Source organism: Lycium barbarum, chromosome 10 (genome assembly GCF_019175385.1).
Source record: "Lycium barbarum isolate Lr01 chromosome 10, ASM1917538v2, whole genome shotgun sequence".
Taxonomy (NCBI): domain Eukaryota; kingdom Viridiplantae; phylum Streptophyta; class Magnoliopsida; order Solanales; family Solanaceae; genus Lycium; species Lycium barbarum.
The window spans coordinates 124,562,559-124,578,658 of NC_083346.1; the positions used below are offsets into that span (position 1 = coordinate 124,562,559).

General features: G+C 35.4%; 1 protein-coding gene and 1 long non-coding RNA gene across 7 annotated transcripts; one reads left to right on the forward strand and one right to left on the reverse strand.

Annotated features, from left to right (window-relative positions):
* Nucleotides 1–828: 828 nt before the first annotated feature.
* LOC132615464 (uncharacterized) lies at nucleotides 829–7,119 on the reverse strand. Of its 6 annotated transcripts, none has more exons than XR_009572701.1 (6): nucleotides 5,701–7,118; nucleotides 4,581–4,686; nucleotides 3,921–4,053; nucleotides 3,092–3,788; nucleotides 1,554–1,636; nucleotides 829–1,256 (listed from the first exon to the last, which is right to left on the reverse strand). It is a non-coding gene; the product is annotated as an uncharacterized LOC132615464 (long non-coding RNA). The 6 variants fall into 6 exon arrangements; XR_009572702.1 differs by lacking the exon at nucleotides 829–1,256 and having other exon boundaries at nucleotides 1,340–1,636; nucleotides 3,092–3,218; nucleotides 3,289–3,788; nucleotides 5,701–7,117; XR_009572700.1 differs by lacking the exon at nucleotides 829–1,256 and having other exon boundaries at nucleotides 1,340–1,636; nucleotides 3,092–3,387; nucleotides 3,627–3,788; nucleotides 5,701–7,114.
* Nucleotides 7,120–8,269: 1,150 nt separating this feature from the next.
* LOC132614215 (ras-related protein Rab11D) lies at nucleotides 8,270–13,487 on the forward strand. The gene is made up of 2 exons (XM_060328618.1): nucleotides 8,270–8,621; nucleotides 12,742–13,487. The coding sequence occupies exons 1-2, from the start codon at nucleotides 8,392–8,394 to the stop codon at nucleotides 13,181–13,183; spliced, it is 672 nt and encodes a 223-aa protein (XP_060184601.1). The 5' UTR covers nucleotides 8,270–8,391; the 3' UTR covers nucleotides 13,184–13,487.
* Nucleotides 13,488–16,100: the final 2,613 nt, after the last annotated feature.

Consider the following 16,100-nt stretch of genomic DNA (forward strand, 5'->3'; position numbering starts at 1 on the left):
CGATCTCTCATAATGACTGGATCCTTTCATATTTTATTAAATCTCATGTTCCCTGGCAAGGACTGAGTGTTCTGCTGGCGGGACGCAAGCACCAGACCATGGATTCGGTTATAAGTTATTGCTCTCCCTACTTATGATATTTTTACCGTGTTTTTATATGTATATGTATGCACTCATGTTCATGTCCAGGTTTGCAGTTTCAGTTCTCATCATGTTATTCCATGTCCCATGTTATTTCTTTCAGTTGCTATACATACCAGTACATTCAATGTGCTGACGTCCCCTTTTTATTGCCCGGGGGCCTGCATTTCACGATGCAGGTACGAACTTACAGGACGACGCCTCTGCTCATTAGGATCTGCACGTATCAGCTTATTGGTGAGCCCCATCTCATTCGGGGTTTAGTTAATTTTTGTTTATGATTAGTTATGCATCTGAGGTATGCTGGGGGCCTTGTCCCAGTAAGTATGTTTTCCAGACAGACTCATGATAGAGGTTTCATAGACTAGACAAGTCAGTTATGGCATGTCAAACATTTGGAGTCGTATAACCATTTTGGTTCACTCATGTTTAATCAAGTATTTTATTTAGTATTGTGACTTACCATGTTTTATAAAGGCTCATCATGCATTCACGTTATATTCCGCTTATGTTATGTATTATGCTGATTCAGCAAGCCATGTGGTTCGCTCGGTCACATGCAGTCAGGCACCGAGTGCCGTGTTACGTCTAGGCCATGGTTCGGGGCGTGACAAAAAATATACAACCCATTGCCTTTAGGAAAAGTTTATCCCATCCAATCCATATTCCAGTCTCCAGACACTCTTTTCCCGTTAATATCACTAAGCAATCAAGAGTTTCGGATCCAATAGATTAAGGATAACATCAAACATTACATCATAGGAAAACAAAATCTTGCGCAGCTATAGTTTAAGACAAAGAAAATAAGAGATTAAGGTATCCACTAATTCACTATAGTTATAATGATGTTTGTGGAGTATGTCTTATTCACTAATTCCATCATAACTATGTCTTATTCACTAAAAGCTAGAAACGTGCAGCTGCAAAGTGCTAGTTGCATATTCAATTGGAATTGCACCTCTTCGTATATATGCGGCAGAGAAGAATAAAAAAGAAATGAACAAAATTTCCAGCAGCAATACATGGGACCCTAGTAGACAGCCCAAATCTTGCGAACTTTCACTTCCACGCTTGGCTCCAAGATCACAGTGTCTTGTGCCTTAAAACTTATATTCCTGATAGTATCATGTATTTAAGAAATGTTAACATGAAATAAGCTCTGAAACTGGTAATTTAAAAAAACCTAGAGAGAAAGGAATCAACAAAATCTAACATCGTCAATAGGAAAACAGCATACTCCCAAAATTCACCAACATACCATGCTAATCACAACAATTCTCAAACAAATCATTTCAACAATGGAAATGGGTCGAAATAATCCGAAATTTGAACTCATGAGAAATGAAGTATTGATCTATTTGCTCTCGTTTAGAATATTCGCGCATGAAGTTGGTCAGGCTTTTTCAAGATACCTCAATGATTTGAATTCTGAGATAGCAAAAAGGATCCTCCGGCACAAGAGATTTAGTGAACAGGTGCATGTACCATACAGCAGCTATAACCAGGAAAATGAGTCCATAAATTAGGACACCAGTGAGATGCAGTATGTAACTGCTAGTCTGCTACGTCATTATCAAACAGAAATCCATCCAGGAGAACTCAGAAGATATAGCACCTAAAGGATTATCCGATTTTCTAGCACATGAAATTGAAACAATACCAAATTTCTGGAAATGAAAACAACTCAGAGGCTATTGGGACCATTATTGTAAATTGAACACCATATTAGACTACTATTAGTGTTGTTTTTGCATATAAGGTACCTGTTACGTTCATTGAATATATTAAATTTTATGAAAATCTCAAAGCGGATACTTTTATTCTCTCTAGATATATGCACTGTCAATGCTATTATGCAACTAAAAGAAACAAACTCATGTTCAATAGCTACTCTGAGTCTATAGTCATAGAAATACAACCAATTTATTTGAAGCCCTTACATCTCGAAACATCTGAGACTTCCTTAGGAATGAGGCTCTCGTCAATCAACTCTAATAAACTATTTAGCAAGAAAATATTCTCACCTTTCCCCACTTACCGTGGAGTTATGAAAAGACAAAGATAATCATGAGAGAACCAATCACTTATATCCACAGAAATCTGATATGGCCACTTGAAAGGTGAATCGTTAATATATCAACTTCTATTCCTAGCTGGCATCATCATCATCTTCTTCTTTTTCTTTCTCTTCTTTGCCAAAAATATGATCTCTATATTACATAATGTGGCTAAAAGTATAAACTTTTCTGTAGAGATTTGCTTTTGGCACAAGGGTAAGAAATATGTGACCTCTTTTACATCAAATTACTAAATACGTAATGATCATATTTCACAGTAATTTCCACTACCACGAAATACAATTGAGACACTATATATATATACATTACATTCACATGGACATGAACACAGAGATCCGTCGAAGGTTACACGGGAAAATAAGCTCTGAAAACACAACTACTACGAAACCACCATCTCATGAACTTTAAAGACGTGTAAAATTCATTACTAAATTCGTTACTGTAAATATTTGCTTCACAGATTTCATGATCTAAAAAATCAATTTTAGCTTACTACAGTTAAGGAGACAATAAATACAAAAATTCACCTGGGAAAGAAGAACTAATATTGATTACCCAAAAATTGAATTTGGCATCTATTTCCAACCCTAAGCTATGTACAAATTGATACTATCACCAACATGCATGTATACATCCAATAAGAAACTATTTAAAAGAACACAAAAAATTAATAGTTTTTCACTCGGACTCTTCGAAAGTGTTGCCATACCAGTGTTGGATCTTCCAAAAATACACTATTTTTTAAGGATCCGACGCGCACCCAATGACATTTTAGGAGAGTCCGAGTAACTTAGCTATTGAGAACGATGAAATCAGCATAGATGACTTGGAACAAAATGGAGAATTAAGCAATTGAAATTTAAGTAACTAACCTCTCCATTTATTTTCAAGCTTGCTCTAAATGTTCAAGATTTATGTAGAGTGAACTTTGAGTCCAGAGTCTTGTATATTCTACTGTATCATCATATGACCCTCTTGCAATTTATCCTTGTCCAACTCCTATACATGTCCCCAAAAAAAAAAAAAATCACCACATGGCCCGTAAATGGGAAATGGTAACAAGCTATACTTTGAGTTATTCTTCTTCCATGCACATGGTGGCTATCAAAAGATGTATATGTTGCAAACTCAAAAGCGAGCTACAATCTGAACTTCTTCCCGCTCAAACCTTTTAACAAATAAGAAAATGAAGATAAGTTCATCTACTACAAGTATTTTAATCTTGCTTAAATGAAAGCCACACGTAAGCAAATTGTTGCACTAAAAATGCATTCGATAGAGAATACACAGATGTACAGATGAATAAAAGCACCGTGCAAAGCAAGAAAACAATCAAATTCAGATTTTAGGAAGAGAGCTTTTCAGCATTACATTAGATGTGAAATCAAAAAAGGTTGATCTTACTACCTCGAAATGACAGAGATGGCTAGGCTAGCTAGAAATTAAGATTTATAGTTTTGCTCAGTACTATTTCTCCCAGATAAAAATAGATCTGCTTTCCATCAAATGGTTACCAAGTACAGCTAGCTCAACACCCCCGAGCTTCTTCGAAAGTTAAGATCCTTCGACCTACAAATCATGATTCTATTCAGGTGAAATTTTTTCTTATCCAAAAATGAATGTACTAATAAGCACAAACAGAGAAAACAACTAAACACATAGAAGGTAAAAGTAGGTTCTATCTACTTTAAGTGTCCTGACCTGACGCAACTATCCAGATGGTGTTGTGGAAGTTGGATCTAGTAGTATATGCAAAAAGTATTGTACGCAAAATTATTTGCATATGACTTCATTTCCTCGCCCATTGAGAAAGATGATATCTTGTGTGTTCTGCCTATACGTTATTTGTCAAGTCAATATTTGATAAGAAGTTCTTGAACTGGAACATATATAAATTTAGGCAACTAAAAACATTTTAAGAAGTCACCTTATTCATTAAACAACCTGAGCAACATTACATTTGTGTTCATAAAATATGAAGCAAATCTCCAGTTAAGCTAGAAGAAAACCAACGAAGCATGACAATAGTTGAAAAGTTGAGGAATTCCTCTCAGGGAACCCAGATAGCGAGGAATTTAAGAAAGAAAAACATAATAGACAACAATAAGTTTTTCTCATTTACTTACCGAAAGAATAAAAACTAAAAGAACAATAAGCTCCATGAAGAAAAGAGAAGAGACTTAGTTTTCTTTTTTGATGAGTTAGTTAATTTTTTATTAACAGAATGCAGTCAGCAAAAAGTTCAGTACAAATATATTTAAGTCACGTGCAACGAAAATAAATGGTTTAATTATCTACCCAAATATGAAGGTACCTGTTCATACTGAAAGATAAAGTTCAGATATTGTCAATTTTCTTTACCTTCTTGTGCTTTACATTTATCAACAACCTGCAGTTTACACGTCCATCGTCAGTCTCAAAGAGTCATAGCATGTATACCCAATCTCTGTGCCATTTTTGTTGCAATCTGAAAAATCATGAAATTATAGGAGTACATTATATATCTGTAGCTAATCAAAAGACTTACGAGATTTTTTTTTTTTAAAATAATTTCAGTATGTACTATATTGTAGAAAGTCAACATCCATCATTTGTCGTTGCTAGTCCGCGACCACTACATTCCAATTAAATGGATCACAAATGCATGGTAATATCTGGTTGCAAAACCATCCATGCTGGATGGAAACTAAACAATTAGAACAGATTATTATACTCTGAAGTCCTGCTAAGCTATGTTGCCCGGACTCTCCAAAAATGATGTCGCACCCGTATGAGATCCTTCAAAAATGCACTACTTTTGGAGGATCCGATACGCACCCGTATCCATTTTTGAAGAGTCCGAGTAACATAGCTGCTAAGAATCTCTTGCAGATCGATTATGCCAAGTTGAAGAAGAAAAAGACACCCAAAATCTCCAACATTTCTTAATTTTCTGTTTAACATTGAAGTCCTTTCTAACTCATATTAACTATTAGTACTTATGGGAAACATGAGAATGTAAATGAAGAATTTTTAGGGGTGTAGTGGATGAAAGTAAGCCACTGATCATTGGAATCCGCGACTTAAATAGCACAAAAAATAAAAAGTTGAACCAAATTAGTACCAAAAAAAAAAAAAACATAAGTAGTATTCACGCACGAAATTCGTGCGTGAAAGGACCAAACTGCAAAAACGCAGCCTTGGCCTTTCACGCACGAAATGGGGTGCTCATATATTTAAAGAGGCGGCGTAAAGATGTAGTAAGTCTTCTACTAGACAAAACCTCTTGCTAAACACTGCCTTGGTATCCTCACACAAACATGTGTGATAAACTGTAAATAAAAACAAATCAGATATCATATCTATGCAAAATCAAAAACCATAAACATGCAATAGACACAGCTTTTCCCATGGGAGCCACCAGTTATGACAGAGCTTCCCATTAGAAGAAGTGCCATTATAAAAACAGTAGATGCAACCAAACTGGGTTTAAAGTACTCACTACTTCATGGTGGAAATCTGGGGACCAGGAAATCAGCATGACGGCACCAGCAACGAAGAGTGATTTCTTGTACAAAATAGTGTAGTAATCCTCTTCATTGGTGAAACAAAGTAATATTTGTCGACAAGTGCAAGCCCTAATCTTCACCTGGCCGTTCAGAGGATTCTTTGCACTGAAATCAACTCGGATTTCTTTCATTTTTGGCCTCCTATGGAAGAAATTCCCAATCAAAGTGAGCTTATACTTGGGGATTAAGCTTTTACGGTGGTTCTCTGAAAAGGTTACTGTTGGGTATCCCGTATAGGTCGAATATTGCACTCCCATCGGAGGTCTTGATTTCTGATTCTCATGGTGTTCGACAAGTCGGGTCAATATATGATCACCCATTCACGCACGAAATTCGTGCGATTTTCGTGCGCCAAAGGCCAACCCTGCAAATTTGCAGTTTGGTCCTTTCACGCACAAAATTCGTGCGTGAATACTACTTATGTTCTTTTTTTTTTTGGTACTAATTTGGTTCAACTTTTTATTTTTTGTGCTATTTAAGTCACGGATTCCTGATCATTGTATACGTCAAGGATGAACTATACTGAACATCAATACATGCACATAACATATTTAGCGGCGTGGAAATATAATAAGCAATTTTCCAAAGCAAATTCAGAAGACCAAAACATAAGATACCATTTCTTTCGTAGTTGTAATTTTAATAGTGTAGACTGGGAAACCATCGGTAGAGATTAATTTCATTAGCTTAAACCATGAAAATCTATTCTTGTTGAAGTTTATCATCTGTATATCTTGTATGATGTAATGTCCAGTTGAAAAATAAAACATTTCAATTACCAAAATAATCATCAATTTTCTTTCAGGCATATCATCAAGCACCTTAGATTTATCTGTATCATGTCAAGTAAACTAAGAATTAAAACGATTAAATGACTGGGAAAAAAAGTAAAAATACAGCCAGTAGGAAAGAAACTATCACTAACTATAAACCACTCTTATAGCATTTAGATTTAGATATAAAAGACCATCAAAGTATGTTCATCGATATTTTCACGACCCAAAAAACGAAAATTGATGTATTTTATACACGTGTTGGTAAATAAATTCAATCACTAAGTCCAATTTTATGAAGCAACCTGCCATGGCCATAAGAAAGAACTGAGAAAATATTAAGAAAGAAAATGAAATAGAAAAGATATAGAGAAGACGGTCAGAGAAGCAAAACTATCATGGAATCGTAGAATTGAGAAATGGAAAGACAAACCCAAATTTTAGCAGCAAGGTACAGTATATGGAAAAATGAAGAGTGGAGCGTGCCGAAAAATATATGAGAAAATGAAAGTGGAAATGAAAGGGCTGTAGTGTAAGAATAAATTACCGGAAATACCCTTGACAAACAATTATAATTATCCTTTTGCCCTTGTTCGTCCCATTTTGCCTTGTTCATCCCATCCAACTGTCATTTCTATAACAGAAGAAGAAGATAGATAGATAGAAGAAAAAAAATATGTATCCCTGCTATATATGTATATAAAATATATCATATGTATTGAAAATGTATTATATGTGTATATAATATGTATTCCTATTGTGTATATATATATATATATATATATATATATATATATATATATATATATAATGTATCATATGTATATAAACTGTATCATTCTTGCATAAAAAGTGTATATATAATTCCAACATGTATATAAACTGTATCAGTCTTGTATAGAAAGTGTATCATACGTATAAAAAAATGTATTATAGAAACCGTATCATTGTGGTACATAATATGTGTCACTATTGTATACGTAAAAAAAAATATCATATTATTATTGTATAATATGTGTATAATAAATGTATAATTAACGTATAATTTATGTATAATAAATGTATGATTAATTCTAGCATATGTATATATGCTATATATAATTCCGACATATGTATATATGTTATAGCAGCCCTTTAGTGGCGAAGTTTTTGTGGCGACTTAGTCGCCACAAAAAGTCTCTTCTTAAAAAGGAACGTCTGAGCTGTTGGGCCGGCTAACCCTTTTTTGGCGTTAATTTGAGCCGATCGGACTCCTGGTGGAATTAAGCTCAAACAGTGGTTAAATGTGAAATAGTTTAGCTAAGTGGACACACAATGTCCTTTCCCTTTTAAAAAAGTATGTCTACTCAAAAAATGGGTTGACTTTTTTTAAAGTCACATGACATTTTTTTAATTAAATAATAACCTATATGATTTTAAAAAAAATCAACAAAAAGTGTATAATTACATCATTTTGTAACAGCAGAGATATATTTGCATTATTTTGTAACGACAGCATATATACACCAATTTTGTAACAAGTGGTATATCTACTGTGAATCATAAAGTCGAGAGGTATATTTGCAGGTTTACCCTTTATATTTTATTGAAACTATAACAATGTATTGTAAATACTGTTTAAATAAATATTTGCCTTAATTTCAGCTTATACATACGTAATTTTTTAAAAATATTTTATCGTTAGCAAATAAAGACAGCGGTCCTTGGATAAGTATGTAAACCCATTTTCAGACAGTAATAAGATCCCAGCAAGACTAGTCAAAGATCTACTTCTCCACTATTTCCACTTTCTCTCTCTTCCATTCTTGATTATAGACAATCTTTTTTTTTTCCCTTCTGGTAAATTAATAAATGGCGAGTAGCGGGTATGGGGATGCGAGTCAAAAGATAGATTATGTGTTTAAGGTTGTGTTAATTGGTGATTCAGCTGTAGGCAAGTCTCAAATACTAGCTCGATTTGCTCGTAATGAATTTAGTCTTGATTCTAAGGCTACTATTGGTGTTGAATTCCAGACAAGAACACTTGTTATACAACATAAGTCTGTTAAAGCTCAGATCTGGGATACTGCTGGTCAAGAACGGTAAATCTATTATTTTTATTGTGTTATAGCAAACTCCATTTCTCCTTGTTTTGCATGAGTTTAAGTTCGATGAACTGAATATTTTTCACAATTAGGCTACTTAAAAGTTACTTAATTTCAGTTAGGAGGGGTTAGGAGTAGAAGATCAAACTTTTGAGCATAAGTTTGAATATGGTTAGTGGCGGAGCCAGAAATGATGTGAAGAGGAGGAGTGAGGATGCACCAATTAGGAGATGTGAGAGATTGGCGGTCGCAGGAGTTAGGAGAGGTAGAGGTAGGCCGAATAAGAACTGGGGAGGTGATTAGACTGGACATGGCACAGCTTCAACTGACTAAGTACATGACCTTAGATAGGAAGATTTGGAGATCGAGGATTATGATAGAAGGTTAGTAGGTAGGTGTGTTTTGTCGCGCTGTGTGTGAGAGGAGGGGGGGGGGGGGGGGGGGGCTAGTTTTTCCAGCTCCTCTTCTTCTTCTTTTCTTAGTAGTAGTAACTAGGTATCACGTCCAGTATTATCCTTGTGTGTTGCTCCATTTAATTTCTATCTTAATATTTTGTTGTGCTATTTTTCTTGCAATCCTGCATTAGCTACGTTTCTTTTGAGCTGGGGTTCTATTGGAAACAGCCTCTCTACCTCACAAAGGTAGAGGTAAGGTTTGTGTACATTCTACCCTCCCAGACAAGTGGGATTACATTAGGTTGTTGTTGTTGTTGTATCTTAAATGATCCCGAAAACTTCTTTTTATAATTTAGTCTCTTTGGATGAAAGAGAGTGATTGTCACTTGAGAATTAACGGGTTGTTGGTTTGAAGAAAAGTTATGCTGGGATTAGTTGTGCTGGGATTAGTTATGTTGGGATCAGTTGTCCTGCTACTTATTAACTATTTAGTTTGTTGTATTAAAAGTAAGCATTGTAATTTTTAAGAAGAAGTTTGTTTAAAAAAATACCCTCCACCTTATTTAATAGAAAAAGTGTTTGAGGGACGTCAGGGGTATTTTTGTCATTCTTATTGTTTTATCCGGGAATAAGTAATTCCGGTACTATTATTCCACCATCTAGTAAGGATAACTTATCTCGGTACTCTTCGATTCTTGTTGTGTTACAATTTCTCCTTTTGCATGAGCTTAAGTTCGATGAACTAAGGATTTGCACAATTAGGTTACTTAAAAGTGACTTAATTTCAGTTAACTCTATTTAAATCGTATTGATTGGTGATCTAGAATAAATGGTAAGTAAACTGCTATAATAGGTTAAATTATGATGATGATGATGATAAAATTGATTACACTGCAGTGCATATAACTTGAACCCCTTGTATGGAAGGAATTAGGAGTAGAAGATCAAACTTTTGGGCATAAATTTGAACATAATATAGTGGTAGAGGTGGATTTTTTTCCTTCCAAATCAGAAAAAGACAATTCTTTATTGTGAGTTTTTAAGCTGACATGGCAGCTGTTAGTTTTGAAGGGTATAAGTGCTCCACTTTACTAACGACGAGGGTAATTTTGATACCAAAAGATGACAGAGGTAAAAGTGGTCTATTTCTTATAGTTGAAGGGTAATTTTTGGCCCTTTCCCGTTTATCTTAAATGATCCCTAAAACTTCTTTTGATAATTTAGTCTGTTTGTTCAGAGAGTGGCTGTCACTTAAGAATTAATTGAGATGTTACTTGGGATCTTGGATAAATTAGGAAATTTGCGTCTTCTTAAATCTCACACTCAAATGAGAAAAAGTGAACTAAAGCAAAGAGTTAGTCAAGTCCAAAATGCAAGCGTCACTCATCTATGTATTATAGAAAGAAGATACACATAAAACATCATAACTTTTTTTTTTTTTGACTACTATAAATCATAAATATCTAATTTTTCTAAATTTGATTGTCAATTGGCATAACTTAATTATATTTTACATAAATGTAAATGCAACAGAATTTTGATCTTTTAGAATTGATTCAAAATTGAACAGTCACGTGTCTTGAGTAGAAACATCCACGTGTCTTGAGTAGAAACGTACGGTAAAATATCATTTTAACTCAACAATATGTATTTGACCAAGTTGAGTAGACTCGGGCTTAATTTTTTGTCAAATCAGTTGAACTGACTGAGTTGGGTAGGCTCGGTCCTAGTTTTCCTTTTCACTTGGTAACTTTAGTACATTCTTCAAGATTATGCACCGTATACAAAATTTAGTATAGGCCGGAGTCGAAAATATCTTGGTATTGATAGTTGAATTTCAACACATGAAGAGCCAACCTTCTATTTGTTGCTCTTTGTTTGTCAAATATGTTCTCTTGTCTAGCAGTAGTTTGATATAGTTTTGAATACGGAAGGTATCTGTCCTGGATATTGTATGTTAGGTTGATGGATTCCCTTTACTGTTTTTTGATTCCATCCAGTTTGATGGTAACCAGATAGCTCTTAATCCACTCATATTCCTTGAACTATTAGGTTGTTTTTCTATTCACTATCATGTGAAAAATTTCTGTCCTTTTGTCGCTCAGCCTTTCTGAAGTTACCTATCGAGAAATGTGTATTGATGAATCTGTAAGTAGCTGTGAAGTATAATTGTTCAAGTGTCTTATCATTGGACAAGAAAGCTATAGGTTCAGCTGCTCTTTTTGGTTGTAAAGTGGACAGGTGATAAAGATTTAGTCTAGATTTCAAGTTGCTTCATCATAGATTAAATGGATAGATTGTAAATGTTTGTAGTATCCCGTAGAAAATCTAGATTACAAACTGCCCCCTGTCACCCGTTTAGCTGAAGAGGAATGCATCAAATCGCTCCTTATATAGTTTATGTTATCACGAGTCTTGATGGGAACTACTAAGGTCATCTGGCATCTAAGCTAGGACCAAAGAGGAAACTGAGATAAGATTGATAGAGCATCCCTGGATTTATATGGTAGCTACTTGATTAGTATTAGATAAAGTTTTGATTCTCTCTCAATATCAAAAAGATAATCCTTCTTTGTGCATCTCTCTAACTTGTTCTTCATATTGTGTCTGCTGGCCACCCAGTTTTGAAATAAATATAGTCTTATCAATTTTTATCATGATCCAGTATCGGTCCAACCATCTTCAATTACTTTGCTAGTACTGTATCCTCGTCAATCTCAGGTTGAAAATGATGTTGGCCTTCCATGCCTATCCTTGATCTTCTCCTTCTTTTAACTCGTTTTTACAACACTCGTGTACTTCACTAAAAGACCTTAGTGTTAAGTTGAACTTGGCACTGTTCAAGTTCTTGCGTGTTGCATGTCGCATGTCCTAAGTAGTCATCAAATTTTTCAATTGACCAGACCAACAGCTTCATTTAGAAGTCCTATAACAAACTGCTTCATTTCAAGATGAACATGGATAGGAAAATCTCATTTCCGGAGTTCTCTGTATGGCTCACTTGTGCAGCTTGAATTCTTCGCTTTGGTGGTGCATCTATCCCTTGCACCAAGTAGCCACATTATGAGTTTACGCTAGTATCCACATTTGTCAAGCCTAACTTTGGAGGAGATATCAGTTCTCTTTGTGAGCTTCCATCTGCTTCTTTTTGTTCAGTCTTCTTAAAAGTACCCCTATATGACAGGTTCCTCTATTGTATATAAGACCCCAAGTTTTGGGCGTAAAGGCCACATTGAGATGCATCTTCAAATTGGAGTTGGTCAATATTATGGGGGATGAATGGGAACATTCTAAAACATCAATGCCACTTGAGATTGGGATAAAATATGGCTTTTCTGGTTGCTAGTTGCTTCCTACTTCTTAATGTGCAATATATTATGCTGTTATCGATCATATGCCGTATTTATTCGAATTACTATGCTACTATCAAATTACTATCATACAAGTACACTGCCAAATAGTCTGTTGGAGTTAGTAGCACTGCCAAGTGGTCTATTGGTGTTTAGTACTTAAGTTTGCCCTTCTGGATTCTCACCAGCTTTTATAAATACCTGTTGCCAAGTGTTGATGTTCCCGTCGGACTGATATTGCGATAGGGATTTGATTAGCTTTATTTCCAAATTTAACACTTTTCCTTGTCTAAGACTGCTTTTAGACTCGATAACTGAAGTAGAAACTTAACAATTTTGTAACTGATTTCATCATTTCCTTGTCATTTTTAGATATAGAGCTGTCACAAGTGCATACTACAGAGGAGCTGTTGGAGCTATGTTGGTTTATGACATAACGAAACGCCAAACATTTGATCACATACCCCGTTGGCTGGAAGAGTTGCGTGCACATGCCGATAGGAATATCGTGATCATTCTGATCGGAAACAAAACAGATCTCGAAGACCAACGAGCTGTCCCTACCGAGGATGCTAAAGAATTTGCCCAGAAGGAAGGATTATTCTTCTTAGAGACTTCTGCATTGGAAGCGACAAATGTGGGGGATGCATTCTCGACTGTATTGACAGAGATATTCAACATCGTAAACAAGAAGAATCTTGCTGCAGATGAGAATCAGTCCAACGGGAATCCGGCATCTTTAGCTGGGAAGAAGATTCTTGTACCTGGTCCCGGACAAGTTATCCCAGAAAAGAAAGCATGTTGTAGATCTTGAGATATCGGGATTCGGCGTTTCTTTAACTTAGGTGACAATTTTAATGAGTATTACTGTATTAATGTTTCAAAGTTTTACTGATGGTAATTCTTGAAAATCTCATGTATTTGGTTGTAAATTCATGTTGTTTTTGTGATGTTTCTATGAAAGGAAATGATTATATTGTTCTCTGTGTGGAGTGAGGCGAGTTATAATATGTTTTTGTTAAGCTTCATAACATAATCTTTCAATATAATTTGAAGGTAAGCCATAAGCTTTTGCCTTAGGGCATTGGTTTAGGTTTTTCTTGTTCTTTTCATTCTTCTATAGCTTCTTCAACCTTTATAGGACAGTGTTTGGATGTTTTCCGCTTTTATCATTTCATATTCAATTTTCTTGGATTGCAATTGATCTAAATGTGTGGTTTGAATTCTTGAGGCCAAATTTTTTTTAATGAGGAGCAAAATGTCATTTTGACGACTAGTAGCCTGTTTGGCCAAGCTACGAAAAACATGCTTATTTTGAAGGTGTTTTTGTTTTGTCAAAAGTGCATTTAAAAAACATCAGTTTGTGTTTGACTAATCAATTTGAATAACACTTTCGTTAATAGAAAGAGTAGCAATTTGTGTTTTTAAAAGTGTTTTAGGGAGAAGTTACCTTTTGGGAAAATACATTAAAACCCTCTAATGTATAGCCGGATTAATTATGACACACCCAACCTTTGCGGGCGACCTATTACCTCCCCCAGTCTTAATTTTTCAGTATTTTAGTGACCTTTTAGCGCTGATTTTTAGTGACCCCCAATTTTTTATCTTACGTGTTGTACAGGCGCCTTTTAATTTTCCAATTCAGCATTATTTTTTTAACTCCCTTTTCATTTCACCCTTAAACGTAAACAAAATTAAAAGGCACAGATTTTAAAACTCCCCTCTCTCTCTCTCTCATCGATTTTCACAGATTTTGCACTGTTTACCTTGATAATTTTCAACCGATCTTCCACCGCATACATTAATTCGCGTAATACTTAGTGATTTCTAGGGTCGTTTTTGCATTCTCAAGTTTGGTGAAGTTTGTTTTGTTGAAGAAGGCTATCATTCGTGAGGTAAATGTAGGGTTTTGACACATTTAATTATTTGCTTGCATTCTAGGGTTTTGAATCGGGTGTTTGTTAATGTAAGGTCATTTGTTAGGGTTTTGACACATTTAATTATTTGCTTGCATTCTAGGGTTTTGAATCGGTGTTTGTTAATGTAGGGTTTTTTAGTAGAATGAGGTAAATGAACGAATAACTTTTGCTGCTGATTTTGTTAAAAAACATATGTTTCCCTTTGATGTTGCTTGTTGGTGAGAAATTTTGTTGATTTGTAATTTAAGGGTTTTGTTAAGTATTGTTGCTTTGTAACTTTCAGGTATGGCTGATTTTATTTATGTTACGTTGAGATGGTTTTATGGTGGGGTATTTGATTTAAGTAGTGGTGTGCCAAGATATGAGGGTGGTAATTGTACAAAATTCTTAGATGTTGATGTTGATACGTTGTCATATTTTGAACTTAGGGACTACATAAAGGAATTAGGATATAGTCCAAGTTGTGGTTTTAAGGTGAAGCCCCCTAATAGTGACATTCTTGTAGATGTACTTACTGACGAGGATATTTTGGACCTTTCCCTAAGTTTGAAAGATGGGGACATTGTGGAGATTTATGTCTGTCACATGGTAGATGAACCAGATGTGCCCCCATTGCCTTTGGAATTTATTGTTCCCAACAACTAAACAAAAAGTGATGCTTTTAATAAAGTTGGTGAAGGTATCCAATGTGAACCAAATGTTTGTCAAAGCAACCCTAATGAGAACCCAGCCACTGAAAATACACCACTTGAAACTGCAGCAACTACTACTTCACCCTCTCAATTTACCACTAATTCTTCAACCCCACAAACAGAAGCTGCTGAAAATTCACCCAAACAAACTGAACCTGAAGATGGTGAAAACGCAAAGCAAGTAAGTAGTGACCATGTTGACTCTCAATCAACAGATTCTGATGTTGAATCAGATGTTGAATGTGATGTAGAATCAGACCGTGTGACAGTATTTAATGGTCCAGATGGTGATGATGGATCTGATGTACATGAGGAAGTTAGAACATTTAGGGTTGAAAGGAAAGCTTATAGGAGAAGGATTAGAAGAGAGAAAAAGGGGCAACCTAACATTGATGATGTACCTTTAGGTGAAGTTGAACAAGACATAGAATTTGATGAAACAGAACCTAATGAAAGAGGTTTAGAAGGAAGGGTAGGTGGTTTGACTTTGCACTGCACTATTGAATTTTTATGACTTTGCATTTTACTTGTAGAGGGGAACATAGGCTGATTTTGCTGCTTCTCAAGCCAGTACTACTTCTCAAACATTTGATGCTTCTCAAACATTTGCTGCTTCTCAAGCCAGTACTGCCTCTCAAACTAATGATGCCTCTCAAACCTTTGCTGCCTCTCAAACAACTGCTGCTTCAAACAATGTCCCAAGGCTAAGGGGGAGACCAAGAAAAGCACCTGTGGTACCTGAAACTCCTCCAAGACCAAGGGGAAGGCCAAGAAAAGAACCTGCAGTTGCTACTCCAAAGCCTAGAGGAAGGCTAAGAAAAGAACCTGCAGTTGCTACTCCAAAGCCTAGAGGAAGGCCAAGAAAAGAATCTGCAGTTGCTACTCCAAAGCCTAGAGGAAGGCCAAAAAAGGTAACAGAGGCTGTTGCTAGTCCTGCCCCTGCTGTTCTCAAAAGAGTTGATTCTGAGGGTCCCCCTTCTTACCCAAATAAAAGATCTAAACAGTTGGTATGGGAGTCTTTGTTGCTGAAAGTGGTTATACATCCCTGAATGTAAGTTTAATATTTTCTTTACAATGGCATTGGTATGTGAAGTTGTGAAGTGACTACTAATTTTCAAAT

Coding starts and splice junctions, on each gene's coding strand:
- LOC132614215 (XM_060328618.1), top strand. CDS start 8,392: ATGGCGAGTAGCGGGTATGGGGATGCGAGTCAAAAGATAGATTATGTG. Junction 8,622..12,741: donor GATACTGCTGGTCAAGAACG/GTAAATCTATTA, acceptor TGTCATTTTTAG/ATATAGAGCTGTCACAAGTG.